At 34.2% G+C, this 14,894-nt stretch overlaps 1 protein-coding gene across 11 annotated transcripts in view; it reads right to left on the bottom strand.

The window, feature by feature from the left end:
* Positions 1-14,894, bottom strand: part of DIP2 (disco-interacting protein 2) — a 146,691-nt gene that overhangs the window by 16,951 nt on the left and 114,846 nt on the right. For all 11 annotated transcript variants that reach the window (XM_088234804.1, XM_088234808.1, XM_088234805.1 and 8 more), the window contains 5 exons: positions 11,999-12,118; positions 4,257-4,457; positions 1,892-2,296; positions 1,128-1,415; positions 685-855 (listed from right to left, as the gene is read on the bottom strand). In XM_088234804.1, the coding sequence (XP_088090930.1) occupies positions 685-855; positions 1,128-1,415; positions 1,892-2,296; positions 4,257-4,457; positions 11,999-12,118 (1,185 nt within the window). The remainder of the gene's footprint in view (positions 1-684; positions 856-1,127; positions 1,416-1,891; positions 2,297-4,256; positions 4,458-11,998; positions 12,119-14,894) is intronic.

Genomic DNA, 14,894 nt, shown 5'->3' with positions numbered 1-14,894 from the left:
AAACAGTTCAAAAATTCCTCCAGCAAGTTGTTAGTAACTCATGGGAGTACATGTTTTTATTTCTTATGGATAGTAAAAAATAATAACACATTTTATTTATATACAATTAATCAAAGATCAAAAAATCATTATCATTAAAAATCATTCTCAAGGTACCAGTAAACCCCATCAACAGAAATCTTTTAAGCCTTTGATGTGCCTGAGATATGTTTAATATATGCTAAAATTATTCTGCTAGACAGATTTGGAGATGGACATTGTCATCCCCCTGCTCGGGGACATGAATATATATAAAAAGGGCAAGAAATAATATCATTGTCAATATTTCCCCCTTAAAAGCAACATTTAATTGAAGGTGCAAGGATTACATTTCAAATTGTTTAATATTTTGCTTCTACATAAAATTAAGTAACTAATCAAAAACAATATTTAAGAAAAGAAATCAAAATCTGGCTGAAGCAAATTAGCATAGAAGAAATTAAAAAAATATTTGAGTGACATGTGAAATATGTAAATAAAATTTTTAACACAGTACAGTTCTCCTCGGTTGCCCTAGTGAGGAAGACTTATATAAAAAAAAAAATATGTAGGATAATAAGAAAATATAAAAAAAAAAAAAACTATGTATGTACAAAACATGCTAAAAACTTTTATTATTATTAATGTAAATATCAGTTATGTTACCTGAGCCGTCACCATCAGAGGTGTATTCGATGTATGCGGGGGTGTCGTCTGAGAGGAGAGCAGGCGGTAGCCAGTCCCGAGGTGCACGTGCCAGGTGTTCTGTCACTGTCCACGTTAACTTTGGCCAGCCTTTGAAACCTACTACGTCTCCTGTCGAGGATTTCGGCAAACCTAGAAACACACAGCCAAAATAAAGCCAAAGTTACTTTTTATTTGAAAAGATTTTATGTACCCTTATGAATTTTTCATAGGTAAAAATCAGTAGCAAGAGAAAAATAATACTTTCTCAAAATCATTAATTTTGATTTGTGACTGAGTTAAGCAACCAGAAAATTTTGTTTTACATAATCTAGTTTTACTGCCATATAAATAAATATTTTGTTTTTAAAAAAGTGCATTATAGCTAGAAAAAAGAAAAATGAGAAAATTAGGATAACTTTTACCTTTATAACATGCTTCCGAAGTCAGTGCTACATGTATTCCGGTAGATCCCAGAAGAAAACCTATTTGTTGTGAACCAGCATCTCTCCTCGTGAGTGGAACTTCCACTGCTACAGGTACAACTCCTGCTTGCAGACAACCGTACCAGGCACACATGAAGTTGATAGGGTCATTGTTTGGATATACAAGAGCTATGCGCTCTCCAGCTTTCAGGGGACATTCATTACCTTTCCAGAATGTCTTGTTCAGTAGCGCATAAGCTATCTTTTGTGAGCGACTAAGTAATTTACCTGGAAACAAGCGAGAAAGGATTTTAAGTGGAGTCACAAAATAAAGTCAATAAAATCACTGTACATTTACATCAACAAACAGAGGACGGGTATACTGGTCATTTACCAGAATTTCATAATTTGCTGAAGTGAGAAAGATGCGTTTACATCAATTCATTGCGAGTAAATAATTTTCTGTTAAAACATTAAATTTTTTTACAAATTTATATCATAAAAAAACGAGACAAATAAATAATGCAGTATGGAGGATAAAAATTAGTGACTCAAATAATCATATATTTTATTAAATTTATAATGAAAATTACAAAAAAAAGTGACGATGGATATTAAAATAATACTAAAGATCAGTTATAAATGTAAGTTAGAAACATTGATAAAAATAAACACAAAAATGTAATAGTGGAAAGTAAATTTTCTGAATAAGTGAAACTTGGATAAACATTTTGAAATCACTTAATAAATTAATTAAAACTGACCATAAGTTAGAGAGTTGCTCATCTTTCCATTGGGATCCAGAACAGTAGCGACTGGCGCTTTAAACGAAGCGGATCCATATCTCTGAATAGCCGCCTCCAAGTTTCTAGGAAGGCCAGATGGGACCACCAGCTGTTCACCGATGGCAGGAGTCATGACACCACCTTCTGGCTTGGGGGCATTTGGGTCCTTAGGATTTGCTGCAATCTCTAATTCTATATCATCATCTTCGTAAAACTCAGGCAACGGTCTTCTCTTGGGTCTTTTGAGGGTATTAAGAAGTTGTTGAATTTTGGCGGAAACCTTCCATCGAGCGGTGCCATTTTCGTTTTCTGAACCTGATCTTGAGCATCGGTTCACACGGTCAGTATGTGTGTGAGTGTGTGTAACATCTGGCCCTTGACCCCCTGTAATAAAATCAAATTAAAGTATGTCCTCCATAAAAAAAATTATCTATTATTATCTGAAATATTATCAATTGTTTTTCATTACACATGGAACATTTGTGTTAATAATTCTTACTAATGTTATAAATTCAAAAGTTTGTTTGTTTGTGTTTCCTTCATGTCTCAACGGAGCAACCGATTGACATAATTTTTCACATGGGGATAGCCGGAGAGGTGAGAAGTAAAATAGGATACTTATTTTTCATCCCAAATTAAAAAAATATAAAACAATATTTGTAATAAAAACAAATATTGTAATAAAAATAACTGGTCCAAGAAGAAGTCTAAAAATTGGAAAATTGTTTTCAGGCATTGCCTAGTATGTGAAATAATTCAGTTAGATGAATCTCTTCACAACAATAAAGGTTTCAGCTCTTTAACTTCACGAAAATCAACAAATGGAAGAATTGAAGAAATATGGATGTTCAAACATAGGAAAAATGGTGAATGTTAGTGTGTAAAGTGGCCACTTAAACCAGCCAATGATAGATCATAATCCCTGTAAATGCCTAGACTTCCATATTCCCTTCTTTAAGGTATTTTTAATCCCTGTTGTAATTTGTTAAAAAATATATATAGGTATAACATATCAACATTGAGCAACATTATTTGAATGAGTGAATGAGTAGGCGGTAAGGTGGGCTCTCAAAAATAATCAATTTGAAATTAATTATTTTAACTTCTATAATTGACTTGCTTTATCTATGGTTACTTTTTTGGTTTGGTTTGTTTTTCGTTTCGGTTTCGTAGTGGGATTTTGGATTTGTGAACAGAATAACGATGCTACGTCACCATAGACTAACGGATCATGGTATTTATTTCATAGCGACAGTTGGAAGACAACTAAGAGCTACTTTTAATCCGGATAAAATTAAAAATTATTCCTTTGGGAAAATCCTTATTGATAAACGACACAACTAATGAATTACCTTAAAAATTTCTCTCTAATAACATGTGAGCGAAGCCGCGGGGCGGGTAAAAGCTAGTGAAAGATAATTTTTAAATTTTTTATTCGATATTAAAAGTTAGAAAAAAAATATGAGAAAGGGGAATCGACGGTTAAAAAAAAATCTAAGTTAATGTTGTTATAAAACAAGAGGACTAAAAATAAATATGTCAAAAATTAAGTATATGGTTGTCTGGGAATAGAGGAAATAGAAAAAAAAGAGTGCATCAATACGTATATTTGGGATGTTGGCTCAATGATCAGTGGGACCACTCTCAGGAAATTAAAGTTAGGATAGAGATGGCACGGAACTAATTTTTAAAAATGAGTGACCTCCTTAGTAAGAGACTTTAACCTCAATCTGCATACGCAAATCGTGCGATGCTATATCTTTTCAGTTTTTCTCTATGGCACAGTGTTGAAAGCTGGACTCTCACCAAAAATTACCACAAAGAGAATTGAATCATTCAAAATATGATAATATAGAAGAACGCTTAAAATATCACAGGTAGACAGAGTTAGCAATCCATGAAAAAATAAAAAGAAATAATAAATATAGATAAGAAAATTAAAAAGAGAGAGTACTTTGGATATTTTATGCGGGGAGAGAAGTACGAAATATTCCGTATCAAATTACAAGGACAAGTTGAAGGAAAATGCAATGTAAGAAGAAGATCTATCTTCGGGCTTAAAGACATAAGAGAGTGGTTCCACTGAAGACAAAATAAAAATGAAACTAAATAAGAAGAACGTTGCTCAGTAAAGAGCTTCTATGTAAGCAATGTTGCAACCCTAATCACAAGATACAGAGATGACCCTTGTGATATAGCGACTTAGAAACTAGTCCCATGCATGGAGATTTCAGGTTTGATTCCCGGTGAGATCGCAATTATGAAATGTATCTGTTCTGTGCTGTAATTTTATGGCCTGTTGAGATGACAAAATATGAAAAGAACCTCATTTTGTTATACATACATGGTCTCATACTGTTCATGACATCCGCTAGATCAGAGATTTCGCGGTGCCTTGAGCGCGGGGGAGGCGGGCGGCGGGGGGCGGGAGCCGGCGCAGGCATGGCGAGGGGTGGTGGAGGGGAGCCAGATGAGTCCGAGGGGGGGGGCAGAGGGCCCCGTCCGGCACATTCTGCCACCACACTGTCGTCGTCCGAACTAGAGGCTGGTATACAAAAGTCATCATTAGCTAGCATCTACTTTTTTTTTTCTATTTATATATTTATTAATCAACTATTAGTAATTATAAATTTAATTATTGCATACTTGTATTTCTGATTGCTATGTGTATCATTTTATTTCAGAAACTACTACATTATGGCGAAGCCGAATAGTGGGATTTGCATGTTTGTGTAATATGTTTGCTTATAATTTGAATTCACATAATTGTACTACATCTAATTTTACTGGATTGTACCCTTTTTCACTGTTTTGCAAACAGAACATATTGTATTATTTATTAAAATAAACGCCGATAACAAGACAAATCTTCTAGCCATTGCATCTTTAGCAATTGATTTCTTTCGCCAATCATTTAATTGATTTATTCATACAAATACACATATTACAAAAAATGATAACGTATTCCTAAGTCTAAGGAGCTAAGAGCCCTGTGTTGAGTTGGGATACAACTTAACTTTGTCACAACTCACTGATGTTTGAGCCTAGATAGACAAAGTCGTGTACTTTTTCAAGATGGTTTAATATGTTAGATGAAGGAAGTTTATTGGCTCTATCAATTATCAATTACCAGTTTGGCCAAAAAGTCAGAAATGAAATTTTTTTGTTTTGCGTTTATTTTTTTTTCGTAATAGATATTTGATAGTCCCACATATATACATAGCCAACAATTTATTTCTGTTTTTCAAATATGATATATTCTCTTGTAAAAAAAAAAAAAAATTCAGATTGGCAAAGCATAAAACAGTAATGTCCTGTAAAATTTTCAATTTAGTAGATACGACTTTTAGCCTGAGTATAGCAGAACAGGTGTATTGTACTCTCTACTTTTTTCAATAATCTGCCTGATATTTAGAATCTGTATCCTCGTCCTCCTGCCACTGACAAAACCAGTCTAAAAATATTATCATTAACAGTAGAATGTGAATTTCAAAAGTAAAAATATTTTGTTAAATGTATTTAACCCGTAAGGCTTTATCAATGAAATTTAAAAAAAAAAATCGATAGTTGAAGTCCGACGCACTCCGATTCTATGATTTTAATTTGGTTAACTTAGAATTATTATCTGTTGCACATATTATTTATTTCAGAATTTTAGGACTAAAATTTTTACCAGTTAATTTGAATTTCTCCTGCGCAAAACGAGTCAGTGGAGAGCAGGTCGTATTTACGTATTTTGTATAGAAAAATATTTAGCTACTTTTTTATGATTTTCGAGTAAAATCGGGTGAAAAACGCAAATCCACGAGGATTGGCGGTTTCCGCGACAGAATCAGACCCTAGGGGGGTCGGCAATCGTTCTCGGAAATCCCGGTCGGCGAGCTTCAGAAGCGCGAAATTTTGAATCTGGCCGACGCGGGATTGAACAGACGACGCCGGGCGCACCCGGGGGCCGATCTCGCTGCGGTCTTTACCAATCATCACCTTTTTTAATTATCTACAATTTGGCATACTTGTGTACAAAATGTATACTTTTTGAACTTTTCATTTTCCATACATTTTGAACGAGCTGTATCAAATAATGTACCTCACTCAGATATCTCGACTTTAAACGGCCGTATCAAATTCCGCCTTTGAGGTATCTACCTGGAACTTGCGCTATGCGGTCGAGCCTGGCAAGCTCTATCTGAGGAAATCGACACATTAGATTTTTTACCTGCCGGATTTTACACGAATTAATTTCTAGATTTTTATAATTTTCATGCTCGTAAAATACAGTAAAGTCAGCCCTTTAATAAAGGAAAGTTTTTTCCACCCGAATAGTTGGCCGGGGGCTGGACTTTGCCAACCCGATATAAACGTTTATCTATTTCCAAATATTTCAACCTTGTTACTTATATGTAATGCTGTGCCATAAAACTAGGGGTACACTTTTACGTTACCGACTGTGGCACGGTGTAAATTTATCAATGGAACATGTGCAACTTCAAAAAATTAATATTAAGTTTTTCTCTACTCTGCTTTTTATTTTAACATAGTCAATCGTCACCTTTCGCCCCGCTCCGCTCCTATTCCGAAAATCGTTGAGCCCCGCAGTCTAGAGCCTGACCGAAGGATCCTCCTGCTTGCAAACCGCTGCGTAAGTCAGGCTCTAGACGGGGTTATCTCACGGACTAAGCAACGAGGCTCTGCGCTGCAGGCCTCCGAGCTGAATCGGGATGTGGGCGATCGACCTTCACTAGGGACGGCGGCATCTGCGCAGCGGCCCCGCTCTCAACAACGCTAGTACTTCCCAAACGCCACGCGGATCGCGGCCGTAGCCAATTGCACGGTCCCTGTATTCGTCGCACGATGAATCACAGGGTCCTGCCGCTGCTGGCGACGTGCCGTCTCGGTTCCGGATTTACAACCCGGAACCAGGAACTGGAGCAGTAGTCGGATCGGCGAATTTCTCGTTAGTCTAGTGGCCGGTGGCCGCTGGCCGCCCGCGACCCCTCTGGTCCGGGCGTGCGTGCGTGCGTGCGTGTCGGCAACAAGATGTTTAAAGCATAAAAAATCTCTAATTTGTCTTCCTTGGAAAATTTGATTTTTCGACATACTTTTTTTTTATTTAAAAATAAAATTTATTTGAATTGAAAACCTATTATACATAATTTTATATAATATTCTCAAGGAGTTTTTGTAAAAACCTCATTTAGGGGCATGCAGATAACAATATTTATTAACAGACGTTTTTACATTTTATATTTTTATATTACTGTAGTTTAACTCTCGGGTACAGAAATATATATCGCCATTTTCGCAATAAAATATAATACCTCAAGTGTGCTTTACAAAGTAATTCCATGAATATTGATTTTTAAGTTGACTTAAAATTGAAATAAAACTTTTTAGTAGAACAATTTATTTTGTCATCACATGGATTTATTGAAATGATTTAGAGGACAGGTGAGACAGAAGAGGACAGAAGAGCATTCCATGCCATAGGGCCTGCGACCGCTAATGCGCGTTCATCGAATTTAGTGCGCTGGTTGCGTACAGATATTAATACTTTTCCTATCGCCGTAGATGAAGCTGATCAAAGCGTAAGATATCTGGTCAGCTAATTTACCAGGAGTAATATTCCAAACGCTCTCGAGGCCGTAGACAACACTTTTATCTCGCGTATTTTGTATGTAAGTACACGAGATAAAAGTGTTTTTTTTTATGGCCGCAAGAGCGGTTCAGAATCGTACCGCTGGAAAGCATAGTTCTTTTAAATCAGTGTTTTTCAACCTGTAGGTCGCGACCCCCCGGGTGGACGCGAAGTCTTGCTTGGAGGGTCGCGGCCACAATAGAAAAAGAAAAAGCAAGGGATGAAAAACTGGCTTCCTTAAGGGGTAGGGGTAGCGTCAGATCTTTTAAGATCCCCCTCAGAACGTTGGCCGTGTTCAAGACTGCGAACCCCCGAGCTAGGCAAAAGTTGATCCTGGGGGGAAAAGGGGGGTCGCCAGATATTTTTCTAACCGCAAGGGGGTCGCGTGCATTTAAAAGGATTGAAAAACACTGTTTTAGATATTCCGGAGCAGAGTTGTGCAGTGACTTATACATTAGCCATTAGAGTTTGTACACCCTCTGTTCCCGTTGCCAAATAAGTATTCTGTGTCTATCGAAACACCTGCCAATCTTTACAAACTCCGGAGAGTTGAGTCCAGTATTTGTCTACAACATTTGAATATCAAATATTTTTGGAAAAGCAAGCCGGTGCCCCGATTACAATGAGAAATCAAATTTAGTTTTTTAAGTTTATCTTCAATTGTATGTAAAGTAAAATCTCATTTTCTGTACAAAAATGTGTACATTTGTAGAAAAATTTAAAGTATTTTCGTCGAAGACTCGTAATTAAAGATGCATCGAGAAAAAAAAACATACAAATAAACACATTTTCGTACAGAAAATTCAATTTTATTTTATAGACAACTGAATAACTCTATTACCTTCCCATTGTATTCGAGGCCCGGAATTAGACATACCAAGTTGACATTACGAGGTACACTTTTTTTGTTTGAAAGATGAATGATTTTTTGTTCGTGTCTATCAGTAGAATGATTGTACATTGACATTATGAGTTAATCACCCGTGGGCGTTTTGGAGTGGTTGGTTTGATGAATTGAAATAAATAACTTATTAGATTTTAATTTCATGGTCAACATTTCTTGGATTTAGAAGTGTATTATATAGATTTATAATGATGTCAAAAGTCATAAAAAATAAAAATTAACAATAATAATAAATTATGAGTACGTACAAATCTTTGAAGACAAGTTAAATGCAACTTTAAAATGTATGAAAAATACATTTCCATTTTATTTTTATTCCATATAAAAACACAATTGAAATCTGAAAATAATGTCAAACACGTTTGCGGTTATGTCCCCTATAACCGTCAAAATCGTGTCTCTCATTTAGGAAATGCAGTCCAAAAGACATGAAAAGACGGCTATAGCCTACGTGAAACTTAAGTAATTATAATAGGCGGATATATTGTATCCATATGAAAAAACTGTCCGCAGCAAGTGTCCCAGGATATTGTTCAAATAAGAGTTACTACAAATAGTGAAATATTCCAAAGAATAGGAAAGTTATGATTATTGTCCGGATCGTAGAACAACAGCATATGATTTTCTTTAACTTTACTTGAAAGCGGTTAAAAACTTTTTTTGACACTTTATGTCACAGTTTGATACTCGTAGTACAAAAGTATACCATTTGATACGTGGGTAAGTTATATATACTTGTACATATATTTTAAACATGGAAAAAAGCCGTTATATATTTATAACAATAAACAATTTGTTATGTTTAGACAATTTTCATCAATTGTATTATGTGAACACAACATGTGTTCTACTACTACTACTGTTCTGTTTCAATATGAAATATAAAAGAAAGTCATGTCGCATTTTTCGCACATCCGTCGTTTTTCTACGATCCCGATGATATGTGTCTAAATTAGAGGTGGTAAAAAAATGTAACTGCTGTTTTAAAATAGTTACCCTCCCGACACACCTAAAACAGTTTCATGAAAATAAATGAAATCGTTAAAAAAAAACAAAAACTAAATGATCGAAGCAGAAGTAAATAAAAAAAAGATTTCGCCTCGCGCGAAAATTTCAACGCTCACCGCACTCCATACCAAACTACACCGTTCTTTAAAAAAAGTGAGCCTACACCGTTTTAAAAAAAATGCGTTTCAAAGAAATCCTGTTTAAATTTCACTAGTTGTTACTTTTTACGTTTTTGACCCATCCATCCATCCATACGCCATAAAATATCATCAGAATTTTCATATTGTAATGCGGCACTTAAATCAGCTCACAATTATTTCTTTTAAATGCCGGCGCTGCCGTTAGATCCTTTTTGATGATAATTCATAATTAGCACCCCATAACCACATATGCCTTGAATAATGAATACCATATTTTAAAAACGGGTTTTTTAAACATGATAACATATTGACGAAGTATAATATAAAAGCAATGTCGAGTTTACCAAGTGGCTCAATTTTACGAGTAGTTTAAGCTCCCATAAATAATGTAAAGAAGCCCCCCTAATGTCGTGCATCCAATAATATTCACATGTTTGCGATCACAATTTTGTAAATGTATAATTATTTGCAGCTCATAAACGCAATAGATTAAAAAAAAACTTTTTTTATTTATTAAAAACAACATTGATAATTTAGCGTCGGCAATGTATTATAAACGTCTTAACGAAACAGTTTACTTTGTGAAATGATAACTGTTAAGCTAGGGTTTCCTAGGACAGCGGTGCCCGTATTTTAACGGCCGTAGTGAACGGTGATGCGGTGGATAACCGTCGTAACGGTGACTAGAGTGTGGTTTCCTAGGAAAACGGTGTTATCATCACCATTTAACACCGTTTCACTAGGAAACCACTCTCTAGTCGACGTTACGACGGCTGTCTACCGCATCACCGTTCACTACGGCCGTTAAAATACGGGCACCGCTGTCCTAGGAAACCCTAGCTTTACTGCCAATATTATTTTAAAAAAAAAAACAAAATGCCCATCTCAGCGTGTTACTAAAATGTAGATTGTAGCAAAAGGTAAAATAATTTTTCATAGTTGTGGCTACAATTTTTTTTATTACGAGACAGTAAAAATAATTCAAATAATAAAAATAACATTTTTGAGAAGGGAATATGGTAGTTAAAGTATTACACTGCTTATGACTTGTCATTAGCTGGTTTATGTAAAGATAATTTATAGTCTGTTATGAATAGTTTAGAATTCCATTAGTGAATAAGTAGGCATCATATTATTAATATACATTCATATTTACGTAAAAAAATCTGAGATAAACAATTTATGCTAAATCTACAAGTACTCCCACACTAATCTTGCAATTAAATAATGCAGCAATAGTACGTAATTGACGGCAAAATTTCTACCTCGAGACACGACTAACTTATAATGCAGAGCAAATAAAATATTTAAATACATTTTTTGTAAAACGCACATAAAATATGTTACTGATGCCACTTTTTTGCGTTGAAAATTTAAAAAAAAGATCAAGTCGAAACAACAATGTTTTGACTCAATAATAAGGTGACACATTTCATGAATATTGGTGAGTTCCCAAGTTCGATTCCCGGCTAGGTCGACATTAAACATTTATTTTCGATTAGATTTTTCACAGCAATATTTCACTGTCCAAGGACTGGCAGCTAGACCGAAAGACTGATCATCTAACTTTCGTGTTACCACAAATGATTAAATAATACGCTGCACTGGGTGTACAGATGCTATGTCGTTTGCATCAATGGGTGCAGATGAAGGGATATATATTTTTATATTTGGATAATTTATAAAGCGCTATTTTTGTGAAAGTCCCCTCAAGGGCGCTGTACAATAAATAAATATCCTAGCACGCCTTGCAGCTACAGAGAGCATGGACGGTTAGGACTCTAATTCCTCGTCTCCAATTATGATATATAGGAGCTAGATTACAGCACGTCTTGCAGCTACAGAGCGCTTAGATAAAAATAAATCTAGCCCCTATTTACATTTTATTTGACACTGAAGTTTATAGTTTTAGTGACATTTAAAAAAATAAAAAACAAATTGATAAAAATAGAAGTTAGATTACAACAAGTCTTGCAGCTACTGAGCGCATGGACGGTTGGAATTCTACACCCTATTTACTAAATGTAGATGTTTGATAGTTGATAACATTTACCTATTGAGCAAAGTTAATTAATTCCTGATCCGAAGTCAAAAATTAAATGTAAATATTTAGTTATATATTTTTTTGAAAAATTGTTTTGAAAAATTGTTACGAAACCATTTTACAAAATAGTTTTTAAATCGACGACTTATTATAATGGATTGGCAAAATAAATAAATAAATATATATATATATATACCTATAGCTTACTTCCGTCAATATTCTTTTAAAAAAATAAATAATAAATATGCAAGTGAAAAAAAACAAACCCCACTTAAAAATAACTTAAAAGAGATGTTACAAATAGTATAAGATTTTATTATAAAATAGATATTAAAGTAAATAAATAATAGAATACCTGTATCATGGCGTGGACTATCAGCCATCACCGAAGTCCGCTTGGAGGGCATGGGAAGGGATGGTTTAGGCCTGCTCTGCATAGCCGCCAAGGCCTGTTGGACAGCCTCCTGGCGGACCTCTGCAAGTCCACGCGGTAGAAATTATCGTTTGGTCATATCAAATTGACAAACATCATAGGCATGCTGATATTAAATGATTGAAACATTTAATCATTTAACAAATAAATATAAATGTAATACTACAGATATTTATTTCAGAATATTTTTTTCTGGGTGTTTTTATTTATTACAGGAATGCGAGCGATTGATTACAATGAAATCAGTCGGTTATTCGTAATATGATAGACATGACAGTTAATGCGGTAATTATTTGATTTGATAAAATCATATATTACAATAACATAGCTGAGTAAAAAAATCAAAATAGAAAGTGACTTTATTTACAGTGGCAAAATGAGGACGAAGTCGGATAATAAACATTAACAAAATGCACAGGTTCTGGTTAAATACTATTCCTACAAAAAGTACATAAGATCTAAGCACTAGCATAATTAAAATAATAACTATTTAAACTCTATTCATTAAGACAAAAATTATGATCGTGATATGGGCTCGTGACAAATTCATCATCATTTATATTATACTTTCGAGTAGAGTTCGCATGTACACATGTATAAATAATTATTTCATTCGAGTCCTTCACACTCCATAGTATTTAAAAACACGGTTTACGAGTCCGAAACGCGATCATACTTTAGGTCTTGCTAAACAGAGAAAGAACATATATTCAGGTTTGTAATAAGTATGTATTAAGGAGAATAAAACATAAAAATAAAACTCGATTAGCCCAATACAAGTATGGACCGTAATTAATTACTTCAGTACTTGCCCCAAATAGCATTCACAAGCATATAAAGCACAAAAAACAAAATTATTTTAGAAGCATGTTGAAACTGCAAGCATAATGAGGTACATCAAGTAAATATGAATACCCTCAACCAAACGGACAATAATTACAGAACGAAAAACACCTTACCTGTACTGTATTCTGTATTCTGACAAGACCAGTGGACACAATACTGTAAGAATGGTTCCTGTCTAATCACACATCGACCGGCTAACGAATTCCAATGTTTTATCTCACGTTGAATGAAAGCGAATTCGTAACTTTATTACATATAATAGGCCTGAGAAAGACTCGCGAATTGTTAAGGAAGCTGTAAAAACCAACGAAAAGAACAAACTTCACATAGACGAACAATACAAATATTCTAAATTCTCCTTATCTCAGCGCGTTTCTCAATACGATGCCACCTACTTCCGAGTGTAAAAGTTACGATGATAGGTCGAAAGATAAGACACCCACAAACCGCAAGCCTCTTTCACCGCTGAAACTAATTTAACTTCACACCGAATATTTAATAGTTTACGGCAACTTATACTGGCAATGAAAGTGTTCTTTGGGAAGAAATACAATGAACAGGTCACCTGTCACTTCTACAAACACAGAAACAATTTTTCGGCAGTCGATAGGAAGTACTTGGCTATCCGATGCAGTTCCATTTGTACTTTGACTGTCGAATAATGCAAGCACGTGACAAATAACGCACAGAGAAAGTGATGTTACGGATGATGATGTTTGGGATGATATGACTTCGGAGACGACACTTGACGGAATGAATTCCAAAGCATAAGTATTGAGCACATGACTGTATTCATGATTTGTTTATAAACAAACTCGTTGTTTTCATAGGCAGATATTCATACCGACAGAAAAGGTTTAAAATATTTATATCGTATCTATGTTTATGACGACGTAATTACGTAAATTATTATATTCCAAATAAGTTCATTAAGAGGGTTGTACGTCTAATCGTTTACAGGGCATGAACTCTGTGACTCTTAATTAACAGCGCCCTTGAGCCCTTGAGTGGTGCTTCATAAATCTTCGAAACATCGTTGTACCGATATAAAAATATATTTATCACAAGACAGTTACAAAACTATAAGACTGACAAATATCTTAAAGTAGGTTTGAAAAGTAAAAAAAACACAAAAGATTGTAGACGGTAACATACATTAAAAACATTTAAGCTTGTAAGTGAAAATTCTTGATGGAAGTTCATTGTGACTGGTATCTTTATTAAGGAGTTCAATGTATATATATTAAGGAGTTCATTATATCAAGGAGTTAAATGTATACATATATTATAGATTGAACTCCTTAATAGAGATACCAGTTTCGAAGATGTCGAATCGAAGATTAAAGAATCACTCGTCTTTTATTTTTATAATAAATATCAATCAACACTATTTTTATACCGAGATCAGGATAAAAAAGGCGCTTTGCGTCATATTTATAAAAAGCTCATAAAAAAATTAAAACAAATAATTATTACAAAACAAAAGAGTCAACTAAAAATGTTAACTTTTAGCTCCAGAAGATGATATTTAAAATACCCACATGTACACGACTTTTACATCGTTATATGCGATGGATATTAGAAAAAAACACATCTAATATTTTGAAACTTTGAAAAACTAATCATGATTTACTAAATCTTGATTAAGGAAAATTAATGGTACAAATTTGATATCACGACAATTATGTATTGTAAATAAGTGTAAGTACCCACTGACGCGTGATTTTGATGTTAATTATAAATAATAATAAATACGTTATGTATTTAAAATATAATTTAATATTTTCCGAATAAGCGTCTATTATTATTATGTAATTTATATATGTATAGCCATAAAAAAAACATAAATATATGCAGATAAAACTTTTTATCAATTTAAGGAGTCATCTTACGCAAATGCAAATTAATTTTAAAAACTCGTAGGCACAGAATAATTAATTAATACGTTTAATATGCAGATGTTAAGGGACCA

The sequence above is a fragment of the Micrasema longulum genome, unplaced genomic scaffold, assembly GCF_059751315.1.
Source record: "Micrasema longulum isolate JH-2025_06_02 unplaced genomic scaffold, ASM5975131v1 h1tg001290l, whole genome shotgun sequence".
In the NCBI taxonomy this organism is placed as follows: domain Eukaryota; kingdom Metazoa; phylum Arthropoda; class Insecta; order Trichoptera; family Brachycentridae; genus Micrasema; species Micrasema longulum.
Note: the sequence above shows the minus strand (reverse complement) of the source record. Positions and strands in the feature narration are given on the sequence as shown.